The sequence below is a fragment of the Carcharhinus amblyrhynchos genome, chromosome 11 (assembly GCF_965287045.1).
Source record: "Carcharhinus amblyrhynchos chromosome 11, sCarAmb.v2.hapA, whole genome shotgun sequence".
NCBI classification, from domain to species: domain Eukaryota; kingdom Metazoa; phylum Chordata; class Chondrichthyes; order Carcharhiniformes; family Carcharhinidae; genus Carcharhinus; species Carcharhinus amblyrhynchos.
Genome location: NC_137334.1, coordinates 3,163,471 through 3,175,749, shown reverse-complemented (window position 1 = coordinate 3,175,749; position 12,279 = coordinate 3,163,471). Strand labels below are relative to the sequence as shown.

Here is a 12,279-nt window from a genome sequence, read left to right as displayed (position 1 = left end):
TGTGAGTTACTGGTATAGATAATGGTTCCATGGCAGAATCTTACGTCACTATATATTTTCATATTGTTAATTCTATGACTCAAATGCATTTCCCAGTGGTAATTGTAATCTCGAAATCATAAAACGTCAGTGGCGCAGGAACATAAAAATACAATCCAGATAAAGAAACCAGTTCTGCTGATAACAACTTTATTATGTTTCGGAATATTTCAGCATGACAAAACCTCGTTTCTAACAAGCGATTAGAAATCCCTCATGCGTCTGAAAGATCCGACAGTTGCGTTGTAGCCGCCCCAGTCGCTGTATCTCCTGTATTCTCCGGGTCTCAGGAAGTACTGTCGGCCTCTGTAGTTGGGATGTTCATAGAAGATCCAGTAACCGTCTATCACATGGCAGGAGTGAATGTCACGGTAACGGAAACGATCGTAGACAGAGGGACAGTCATCTACGAATTCCATCATCTGTCCCCCAAAGTCAGGCCTCTCGTAAATCCTTATTTTGTAGTTTCCACCTCGGTACTGGAATAAAGAGCATAAAACATTCATGATGTAGCAGGATATATGTTTGTATATATGTTGACAAGTCTTCCAGAATTAGAGTTCTTTAGAATAAGGAACATGGAATATGTATGGATGCATCTATTTCCAAAGGTGGGAGTAAAAATCAATTCTGAAATTGATTACTGAATATTTATTAAATATTTCTAATTAATGTGAAGCTCTTAGAAATAATATTATAAAACTGAAGCACTAGACATTGGAATATAATGTAGATCACGACATGTTATTCCATCCTTGTATAGACAAACTGATGAGAATCCATTGCTCTTGCTACAGCTGGTTCTTTGCATTGGTTAGAAATGACACAAATTTCACCTTGGAACTGATGTTTCTCCATTATGAAGAAAGACGTACAAAAGTGAAATAAGTGCTAACAGATAGATAGCTACTCCCTTTAAGACTATGAACACCTCCATCTGACTATCTTGGGGTTAAAGGGAAACTGCTGAACCCTAGACTTGGAGATTGATCAGGTGTGGTCAAGTTCCCAACAAGATGAAGACTATTGTGAGGATCTGGACTAAGTCATGAACACTGGACAGCTTTCCAATAAGTTTAACGTTTATTTATTAGTGTCACAAGTAGGCTTACGCTGTAGTGAAGTTACTGTGAAAATCCCCTAGTCGCCACACTCCAGCGCCTGTTCAGGGATACTGAGGGAGAATTTAGCATGGCCAATTTACCGAACCAGCACGTCTTTCCGATTGTGGGAGGAAACTGGAGCACCCGGTGGAAACCCACACAGACATGGGGAGAAAGTGCAAACTCCACACAGGCAGTGACCGGAGGCTGGACGTGGTCCTGAGTCTATGGTGCTGTAAGGCAGCAGTGCTAATCACTATGCCACCATTGTTGCAGCAACACGAAACAGAATAACTAAAATATGGATATGTCTCTATTGACAGGAAAAGAGAACGAGGAGAACAATCATTCAATCATCAAAGATTATGACACTATTAACGAAGGGGCTGGGAATAAATTGCATATAATAAAATTACTGGTTGGTTTTAACATATATTACATCAGAAAGTCATTTGAAACTGATAATTAATACATACGTGAGGGAATCTACGGCATGACCTGACACAGTCATTGTATCCCATCCAGCGCTGGTAGTCAGGATATTCTCCCCTGCTCAGAACATACTGGTATCCCATGTAATTGGGTTTCTCATACAGCACCCACCAGTCATCCTCAACACGGATGGAGTTACAGCGACTGAAGTAAGGGGACAGGTCGGGACAGTCACTGCTGCACTCATAGTGCCGACCCTGGAAATTCCTGTCCTCGTAAAAGATAATCTGTGGAGAAAGAACATGATAGAATTGATAGTTTTCTGAATTTGATGTATTTTGCACAATATATTAACAATGATGAAATATATGAAAGTTCACCTTACCTTGCCCATTTTGAGCGACACAGTCAGTTAGACAACTACCTGCACCTTGCACTGTTTCACACAGCTGGGTATTTATACGCTGGACTGAAACGCCACTGTAGGGAATACTTTTGTTATTCTAATCGATTCAACAGCGTATATCAGCAAAAATCAAATTAGAAAAAAAGCTATAGTCATTGCAGACAAAATCCCCTTATTCAGGTTTCTGGATAGGACACTGATTCTATCCATTCTGCTTTGATGCTGTTTTAATTGTTTGTGAAAAAATTCAAATGGCAAGGAGCCAAATTTCTTGTATGTTTAGACCAGTAAAGCTATTGTCTTTTTGTTGATCTGTTTTTTTAACTTTGTTTCCGCATTATAGGAAGGATGTGGAAGCATTGGGAAGGGTGCAGAGGAGATTTACCAGGATGTGGCCTGGTGTGGTCAGAAGGTCTTATGAGGAAAGGCTCAGGGTCTTGAGGCTGTTTTCATTAGAGAGAAGAAGGTTAAGAGGTGACTTAATAGAGGCATGTAAGATCAGAGGATTAGATAGGGTGAACAGAGAGACCCTTTATCCTCAGATGGAGATGGCTAGCACGAGGGGTATTAGATGTAGGACGGACGTCAGGGGTAGGTTCTTTACTCAGAGAGTAGTAAGAGTGTGGAATGCCCTGCTTGCAACAGTAGTGGACTTGCCAAGACTAAGGGCATTTAAATGGTTATTGGATAAACATATGGATGATATTGGAATATTGTAGGTTAGATGGGCTTTAGATTGGTTTCACAGGTTGGCACAACATCGAGGGCCAAAGGGTTCGTATTGTGCTGTAATTTTCAATGTTCTGTGCAAAAAACGTCCACCGCGCATGTCCGATGAACCTTACCCCCTTAAGAGTTTAAGTGTAAGAGTGCAAACAGCGTGAAGCACAACAGATTTTTGATTTTGATCTTTTTTGGATTCCAGGCTACACGGAGTAAAGTTTGGGTCATGAATACAGTCATGAATCATAATTGTAAACACATCATAGCCACTGGGGAACTGGTTGAAAATAACCTATTACACGGTTCATTGGTTGGCAGAAATCCCTGGATGCTGCTGATTTGTTTAGTTTTAAATACACTCGATGGTCCAGTTGTAGAGATGAAAGGGGCAAACAGTTACCTAACACAAGAAAACAGAGCAAAAATGCTGAATGTTCTGCGACATTACCAAGTTCAGGCAGTATTTAATCACATAAATAATCATATTAAAAATGTAGGAAAATGGAGTATAGTTTGAACACTGTGTGTATCATTGAGTCTGCTAAGTCTTACCAGTGTTGTGTCCAATTGGGATTGCTAGGTCGTTTCATTTGCACAGGACCCTGTGTCAAGTGACCCCGACATGAAGGAACACACTGCAATAGATATTTGCAGCAGCATTTGGTAATAACAAGAGCTCCATCGGGCACATGCATTTGGCAGGCCCAGGGGTGGACGTGTGATTCTCTTTTGGCCTCAGTCAGCCCTGAATAACACACTGGCTGGGCAATGAACTGGGCACCGCCTGGCCAGCTTTAATGCACACTGAAAAATGACCTGTTCTCACCACTGTGGCATGGTGTCAGAGCGGAGGGTGGCCCGGTGCCACAGTGGGTTAGCACTGCTGCCTCACAGCGCCAGGGGCCTGGGCTCGATTCCCAGCTCGGGTCACTGTCTGCGTGGAGTTTGCACATTCTTCTTGCGTCTGGGTGTGCTTCCCCCGGGTGCTCCAGTTTCCATTCACAGTCTAAAGATGTAGGTGGATTGGCCATCCTAAATTGCACCTTATGGGGCAAGGGTCTGGGTGGCATGTGCTCGTGCAGACTTAATGGGCCGAGGGTCTTCCTTCTGCACTGTGGGATTCTACGTTCGGCACTGCGGGAGGGTGGGTAGTGGGGAAGAGGGCAAGTGCCAAGAAAAGAAAGGTGGCACACTAAATGGCTCTCTCAAGGCAGTCACCTACTGTAGAGCTGACTCAGGGAGCTGCTGACCTCTACAAATTAAACACGCCAAAAATATTCAGCAAGCTGTGTCAATGCAACACTTGCGGCAGAACTATTGAGATCGCGATATTTATCCTTTCATGGGATGTGGATGGCGCTGGCGAGGCTAGTATTGGTTGTCCATCTCTACGTGCCCTTGAGAAGGTGGTGGTGAGCTGTCTTCTTGGACTGCTGCAGTCCCTGAGGTGTAGGTACACCCTCAGTGCTGTTAGGGAAGGAGGGAGTTCAAGGATTCTGACCCAGTGACTGTGAAGGAACGATGATACGGTTTCAAGTCAGAATGTTGTGGGGCTTGGGGAGAAACTTGCAGATGGTGCTGTTTTCATCTGCTCCCTTGATATTCCGAAGTGATAAAGATCATGAGTTGGGAAGGTGTTAAGCAAGGAGTCTCTGTCAGCATCTTTTATATGGTGCTCACTGCTGCCACTGCTGTCAGTGGTGGAGGAAGTAAATGTTGAAAGTGATGGATGTGGCGTTGGATAATGGGCTGCTTTGTTTTGGACGGCTTCGAGCTTCTTGGGTGTTGATGGAGCCGCACTCATCCAGGCAAGCGAAGAGAATTCCATCAAACTCCAGATCTGTGCCTGGTAGATGGTGGGTAAAATCTGGTGAGTCAGGAGGTGAGTTACTCTCTGTAGAATTCCCACCCTGTGATTCTGCTCTTGTAGTCACAGCACTTATGTGGCTAGTCCAGCTTAGCTTCTGATTAATGGTGATCCCCCCCCCCAGTATGTTGATAGTGGGGGACTCAGCAATAGAATGCTGACAAAGGGAGTTGGCTAGATTCTCTCTTGTGGAAGATGGTCATTGCTTAGCACTTGTGTGGTGTGAACATTACTGGTTAGCTCAAGTTGCAAAAATTTATCCAGGCCTTTTTGCAAAGTGGGCACGGACTGTTTCAGCATCTGAGGAGCTGCAAATAGTGTTGAACACTGTGCAATCATCAGCGAACATCCTCGCTCTGACATTACGGTTGAGGGAAGGTCATCGGTGAAGCAGCTGAAGATGGTTAGGCCAAAGATGCTGTCCTGAGGAACTCCTACAGCGACAGCCTTAGACTTTGGTGATAGGATTTCAACAGCCATAGTTATGTTCCTTTATGCCGTATGATTCCAACCAGTGGAGAATTTTCCCTCTGCTTCCCATTGATGGTGCTACACTCAATCAAATGCTGCTGTCTCACTGCAAAGGGTATTCATTCTCACCTCAGCCATTTTTGGACCAAGGCTGGAATAAAGTCAGGAGCCACGTGGTGCTGGTGGAATTCAAGCTGAGCACCATTTAGCTGGACAATTGCTGTGTACAGATAGCTTTAGCAGTGACGACACTTTCCAACACTTCTCTGATAGTGGAGAGTCGACTGTTGGGGGTGGGAAATGGCTGGTTTGGGCTCATGTAGATCTTTGTGGTTGAAATGTTCCACATTGTTAGCAAAATGCCAAAGTCATGGCTGTACTGAGACAGCTTGGCTAAGGAGCTTTAGTTGTGGAGCCCAAATTTTCATACTGTTGCTCGGATATTATTAAGGCCCACAGCCTTTACAATATCCAGTTCCTTCGTCCGTTCCTGTATATCACATGGTGAGAATTGAATTAACTGAAAACTGGCATCTTTGATGTTTGGATTCTCAGGAGGAGACTGAGATGAGTGACTCAATTTGCAACTCTGGCTGCCTTGCCTTTCTCACTCATGGGCTGGGCTCCCCCAGCATTGGTGATGGGATAGAACCTTCTTCTCCAGTTAGTTGTTAAATTGTCAACCGCCATCCAAGAACGGTGGTCTAATTAGTCAGTTTGCGGATGACACGAGGATTGGTGGAGTTGCTGATTGTGGCAGGGATTATCAGAGGATATAACAGGATTTAGACAGATTGGAGACTTGGACACATAAATGGCACGTGGAGTTTAATCTGGACGATGCGAGGTGATGTACTTTGGAGGATCAAATTTAGATTTGAATTATACTGTAAATGGCAGAACCCTTAGGAACATTAACATGCAGAGGGATCTGGGCGTGCAAGCCCATAATTCCCTAAAAGCGGCAACATAGGCAGCCAAGGTATTAAGAAGGCATATGGCATGCTTTCCTACATCAGCTGGGGCACTGAGTGCAAGAGTTGGGAAATCATGATGCAGCTATATAAAACCTTGGTTAGGTTACATTTGGAATATTGCATGCAATTCTGGGCACTTTCAGAATGACAAGGAAGCTTTGGAGACAGTGCAAAAAAGGTTCACCAGGATGTTGCCCGGTTTCGAGGGCATTGGCAATGAGGAGAGGTTGAATAAACTAGGATTTTTTACTGGAAAGACAGAGGCTGAGGGGAGACCTGATAGAGGTCTACAAAATTATGAAAAGAATAGACAGGATGGATAGTCAGAGGCTTTTTTCCAAGGGTTGAGTGTCAGTTACAAGGGGGCACAGGTTCAAGATGAGAGGGGGAAAGTTTAAGTGAGATATAAAGGCTAAGTTTTTCATACAGAGAGTGGTGGGTGCCTGGAACACACTGCCAGAGGAGGTGGTGGAAGCTGGCACATCAGCAACATTTAAGGGGCATCTGGATGGGTACATGAACAGGGAGGGAACAGAGGGATACGGACCGGGTAAGGCCAGAAGATTTTGTTTTAGTTTAGTTAGGGCATCGTGATCACCACATGTTTGGAGGGCCGAAGGGCCTGTCCCAGTGATGTAATTTACTTGGTTCTTTGTAATAGATGAGGCAGGACCGCAGAGCTCTGATCTGATCCATTGGTTCTGGGATCAATTAGCTCTGTCTTCCTCGTTGCTGCCTGCGCTCTTTTGAATGAAGGTGGTCCTGTGTTGGATCTTCACTGGGTTTACATCTCATTTCCACATACGTTCCTGGCATGACCTCCCTCACTCTTTATTGATCCCTCAGCTTGAAGGTAATGGTAGGGTGAGAGATTATGCTGTGGTTGAATACAGTTCTGCAGGTGCTGATGACCAAGAGTGCCTAATGTGTGCTTCGTTTGAGTTGTTAGATCTTCATTGAATCTACCACATTAGTGATGCAGCACAATCGATTTGAAAACAGGACATGGTGTCTGTATTAACCTCAGAGAGAGGTTGGCCTCGTGGAGTATGAGCTCCCTGATTGAGGTAATGATTCTGACTTTGTACCTGACGCACTTTTCAAAGTGGAATTGAGTTTGTAAATAAAGGGAATCTGGTGAAGGCACATTGGCTTCTGAAGAGTTATTTAGGTCTGCACAAGGACTGTGCAGTGTTAGTTGTTATTCTTACCAATACTGACATGGTACATTCCCCTGTGTCACCTATCAATCACTCGATAGGTATGTTTTCCCCAGGTTTTGGTTTCTTCACCACCTGTCACAGATAAATTCTTCAGGCGTTGGTCAGCAAGTTCACTCAGTGTTGGTGTTATTAGTTAAAAATCAGAAATTGAAACTATGCAAAAGAATGGAATGTGACTGAAGGGTCGTTTTTTTTAAAAAATGGGATCTTATTATTTCTTGTTGCTTTGATAACAAGTCACGACATCTTGCATGAAATTAGTGGGACTCATCCACCTGAATAAATAATTTGAATAATGAAAATTAACGTCTGGCGCCGTATATATTCTTATTTTTCATGTGGTCGGAATTTATCATGACTTATCTTCATCTTGGCCAGAATTTTACTGCCCTGCCTGACACAGAAATCGGAATGGGAGCGGGATGGTGCCTGGGAACGCCCGGTGACCTCAGGTGGGATTTTATTGTTTTGCTACAAGCAAGGCTGTAAAATACTGCCCCTCATGAGCATAAAATATCCGTAATAGCAGACATACAAAACCACAATCAAATCAGTTGTGCTGATAGCATATTTATTATGTTTCAGAATATTTTAGCATGGGCAAAATTCTGTTTACAACAAGCGATTAGAAATCCCTCATGCGTCTGAAAGACCCAATAGTTGAACAAGGTGCACCCCAGTCGCTGAATCTCCTGTATTCTCCGGGTCTCAGGAAGTACTGTCGGCCTCTGTAGCTGGGATGTTCATAGAAGATCCAGTAACCGTCCATCACTTGGCAGGAGTGAATGTCACGGTAACGGAAACGATCGTAGACAGAGGGACAGTCATCCATGAATTCCATCATCTGTCCCCCAAAGTCAGGCCTCTCGTAAATCCTCATCCTGTAGTCTCCACCTCGGTACTGGAATCAGATAGATCAGTGGGTTACGAGAGAGGATCTTAGATTGGGTGATGACCATGTCAATCCAGTTTGGGTGGAGTTAAGGAAAAGCAAGGGGCAATGGTGGGAGTTATTTTTACACCGCCAAACAGTAATATAGGGCACTGTATAAATCAGGAAATTATAGGTGCACGGAATCATAGAATCACTAAAGTGCAAAAGGAGGCCATTCGGCCCATCAAGTCTGTACCGACAACAATGCCACCTAGTCCCTATACCCACATATCTATCCCACAACCCTGTTAACTTATGCATCCCGGACACTAAGGGGCAATTTAGCAATGGAACAAATGTCATACAGTAATCATACGGTATTTCATCTACTTACAGACCATAAATCTAATTAGCACTTATGCTGTGGAGGACAAATCCTGGAATTTTTGCAAGATAGTTTTCTAGAACAGTCTGTTGAGGACGTTTAATTAATAATCTTGTTGTGAAGGAGTCTTTAAGGAAGAGTGATCAGTACATGAGGGAATTTTACAGTTTATTTATTAGTCACAAGTTGGCTTATATTAACACTGCAATGAAGTTACCGTGAAAATCCCCTGGTCGCATGACTTCCAGACTGTGGAAGGAACTCCACGCAGACAGTTACCCAAGTCTGGAATTGAACGCAGGTCCCTGGTGCTGTGAGGCAGCAGTACGAACCACTGTGCCACCGTGCTGCCCACAGTGATGTGGTTCAACCTGAAACTCGGGGACAAATCTAAACAAAGGAAACTACGAAGGGATGGGGGGCAAGTTGACTGTGGTACATAGTGAAGCTGCATTTAAAAGGTCTGGTGGTAGACAGGGAATTAATACATGCTTTACAAATTTACACAAAAACCCAATAGTGATCTAACCATGGCTAAATAGGGAAAGTTAAAGATCTTGATAGAACAAAGAAAGAGGTTTGTGAAGTTACTAAAATAGAATAGTAAGCCTGATGATTTGGAGCATTTTAGAATCCGGTTTGTGAAAGGCAATCATATTTGACAAACCCACTGGAGTTCTTTGAGGATGTCACGAGCAGAATAGATAAGGGAGAATGAGAAGATGTGATGAACTTGGATTTTCCAAAGACTTGATAGGTTCCCACAAGAGATAAAGCAAACAAAATTAGAGCAGATGTGATTGTGCGTAATGTATGGCATGGATTGAGACTAGATTAACTGACAGAAAACAGAGAACAGGAAGGAACATTCCCCTTCTCATGTTGGCAGCCTGTGACAGTGGGGTACTGCAACAATCGGTGCTTGGGTCCCAGCTACTCACAATCTAATCAATGATTTGGATGTGGGGACCTAATGTAATATTTTCAAATTTGCCAATGACACCAAACTCAATAGAAACATGAATTCTGAGGAGGATGCAAAGATGCTTCAAGGGGATTTGGACACTGGCCCATTATGTGAGGGGGCAAGAACATTGCAGATGGAATACAAAGTGAAAAAAATATGAAGTTGTTCATTTTGGCAGGAAAATGCGGAACATTTTTAAACGGTGAGAGATTGAGAAGTGTTCGTGAATCACTGAAAGCAAGTATGCAGTGCAGCAAGCAATAGAAAAGGAAATGGTATGTTGGTCTTCATTGGAAGGGGATCGAATACAGGGGTCAATATGTTCTTTACCCAGTGTGTAGACCCTTGATGAGACCCCACCTGAGGCATTGTGCATAGCTTTGGTCTCCTTACTAAGGGAGGGTTCGATTGTCATAGAGGGAGTGCGATGATTCACCGGGATGGCAGGATTGTCCGGCGAGGAGGGATTGAGGAAACACTACCTGTATTCTCTAACATTTGGAAGAATGGGAGGTGACCACATTGAAACATTCAACTCTCTCTGCAAAGGGCAAATAGGAATACCTGAGGAAAACCCAGACGGTTACATCATAGACCAAAAATTGCAGTTTGCCATTTAGATTTCGGATAAAAATTTGGATTAATCATTAAGGAAATAGATTAAAGGAAAGTGGGAATGGGTTTTTTTGATTTATTAAATAAATGATAAATAAACGGGGAATTTCAATATAGACCAGTTGATGAGTGCCTCCCAGGGCCTACAAATTTATTACTCACGTGTGGATAGGAGCGACATGACCTGATGTTGTCATTGAATCCCATCCAGCGCTGGTACTCAGGATATTCTCCCCTGCTCAGAACATACTGGAATCCCATGTAATTGGGTTTCTCGTACAGCACCCACCAGTCACTGTCCACACGGATGGAGTTACAGCGACTGAAGTAAGGGGACAGGTCAGGACAGTCAGTGCTGCACTCATAGTGCCGTCCCTGGAAGTTCCTGTCCTCGTAAAAGATAATCTGTATGGAACATGGATAAAATGAAATTCTTGTATTTTCCAATGAATTATTAATAAAACATGAAAAGTATGAGAGTTGGCCTTACCTTTCCCATGTTGAGCTGACAGTTGGAAAAGCAAGAGACTGACCATATCACCGCTCTGGACGTTCAGTATTTATATGTTTGAGAGGCTATTGCAGAGACAACCTTTTGTTATTTGAAACAATCTCAAGCACAAATCAGCAAAAACAGACCAAGAATTAAAATGTATCAGAGAATACACCATTATTCCGAGCAGCGGGTTGCTATTGGTTCCTCTTGTTTTGCTTTCATTTCGTTTTGATTGTCCTGTGGTTAAAAAAAGCAAACAAAGAACGAGAGACCATAGCTATTCTCAAAGTGCAATACAAAAACTTTCAACTGTGAACTCTGCTGAGCTGTCCGAACACAGATGTTACCGCTTTGTGTATCAGTTATTTTGCACACAGGTATAAAACAGGTGAATGCTTGTCGCTTTGATAAGCTTTACATTTATACAATTGCTTTGCTGTGTTGGAGCTGTATACTCAGCAGTCTATTTTACTGGAACTGATCATCACCTCTTACACTCGCTCTGATTTTTTTCCGCTGTTTAACTGCTCCAATGGGCTCATGCCTTCCCATCCATTCTAAACTTCAACTCTTCTGAAATCCTGCTTCCTATTTCCTGACTCACAGCAAGTTCTGCTCACCCAACGATGGGCTGAATGGCCTACTTCCGCTCCTATGCCTCATAGTCTTTCAATCAGTAAGGAAATCAAGGATTATGGGAATAAGGTGGGAGAGAGGAGTTGAAGATTAACACATCAGACCAATCATGATCTCATTGAATAGCAGAGCATCGATGGGCCGAATGGTCTACTTTGCTCCTACGTCTTATGGTCCCATCATCCGTTAGCAGCACTGGCTTCTGCTCTGAGCAATAATTCTATTCCAAACTTTATAGAATTCCTATAAGGAGACCATTCAGCCCATCGAATCCACACCGACCACAATCCCACCCAGGCCTATTCCTGTAACGCCACACATTTACCCTGTTAATTCCTTGACACTAAGGTCAATTTAGCATGGCCAATCAACCTAACCCGCACATCTTTGGATTGTGGGAGGAAACTGGAGCACCCGGAGGAAACCCACACAGACACAGGAAGAATGTGCAAACTCCACACAGACAGTCACCCAAGGCTGGAATTGAACCCGGGTCCCTGGCACCGTGTGGCAGCAGTGCTAACCACTGTGCCATCTCTGTTTTCCTATTGTTCCATATGAGAACAGAGATGGGAATAATTATTTTTCTCTCAGAGGGCTGTGAGAAGTGTTTGGAAATGTCTTCCTCAAAAAGTGGTGAAAGCAGACTTTTTAACTTATTTTTAAGGCAGATGTAGATAATTTCTTGATAAGCAAGGGGGTGAAAGTTTGTCAGTGGTAAATAGGAATGTGTGAAGTCACAAGTAGGAAAGCCATGGTTTTATTGAATAGTGGAGTAGGCTTGAAGATAAGTAGCCTACGCCCGCTTTTAATTTATATGCTCATATGTTACAACTCAGGTAGTTAGGCAGTGATTAATATAACTGGAGATCAGCCTTCAAACATTTCCAAGGCTTTATTTGAAGAGACACATTGATTGAGATCTTACTGCCTGTTCATGCCACATTCCCACTGCAGTGAGGTCTGAGAATTGGGTGAGGGTGGCCTTCAGTTGCGGGCAGGAGGGTGGGGGGAAGGGGGGGGAGGGTGCAGTTTGGCGGGGGAAGGAATGGGGGCGGCGATCAG

General features: G+C 43.5%; 2 protein-coding genes across 4 annotated transcripts; both read right to left on the bottom strand.

Annotated features, from left to right (window-relative positions):
- Window positions 1-242: 242 nt before the first annotated feature.
- Window positions 243-1,968, bottom strand: LOC145349845 (gamma-crystallin S-1-like). 2 transcript variants are annotated; one of them, XM_080198434.1, is made up of 3 exons: window positions 1,960-1,968; window positions 1,615-1,861; window positions 243-511 (listed from the first exon to the last, which is right to left on the bottom strand). In XM_080198434.1, the coding sequence occupies exons 1-3, from the start codon at window positions 1,966-1,968 to the stop codon at window positions 243-245; spliced, it is 525 nt and encodes a 174-aa protein (XP_080054560.1). The 2 variants fall into 2 exon arrangements, with proteins under 2 accessions (XP_080054560.1, XP_080054559.1); XM_080198433.1 differs by having other exon boundaries at window positions 243-518; window positions 1,619-1,861.
- A 5,898-nt stretch (window positions 1,969-7,866) lies between these two features.
- Window positions 7,867-10,581, bottom strand: LOC145349844 (gamma-crystallin S-1-like). 2 transcript variants are annotated; one of them, XM_080198432.1, is made up of 3 exons: window positions 10,573-10,581; window positions 10,241-10,487; window positions 7,867-8,135 (listed from the first exon to the last, which is right to left on the bottom strand). In XM_080198432.1, exons 1-3 carry the CDS (start codon window positions 10,579-10,581, stop codon window positions 7,867-7,869), a joined length of 525 nt encoding a protein of 174 aa, XP_080054558.1. The 2 variants fall into 2 exon arrangements, with proteins under 2 accessions (XP_080054558.1, XP_080054556.1); XM_080198430.1 differs by having other exon boundaries at window positions 7,867-8,142; window positions 10,245-10,487.
- Window positions 10,582-12,279: the final 1,698 nt, after the last annotated feature.

Coding starts and splice junctions, on each gene's coding strand:
- LOC145349845 (XM_080198433.1), bottom strand. Junction 519..1,618: donor CATGCCGTAGATTCCCTCAC/GTATGTATTAAT, acceptor TCTTTATTCCAG/TACCGAGGTGGAAACTACAA.
- LOC145349844 (XM_080198430.1), bottom strand. Junction 8,143..10,244: donor CATGTCGCTCCTATCCACAC/GTGAGTAATAAA, acceptor ATCTGATTCCAG/TACCGAGGTGGAGACTACAG.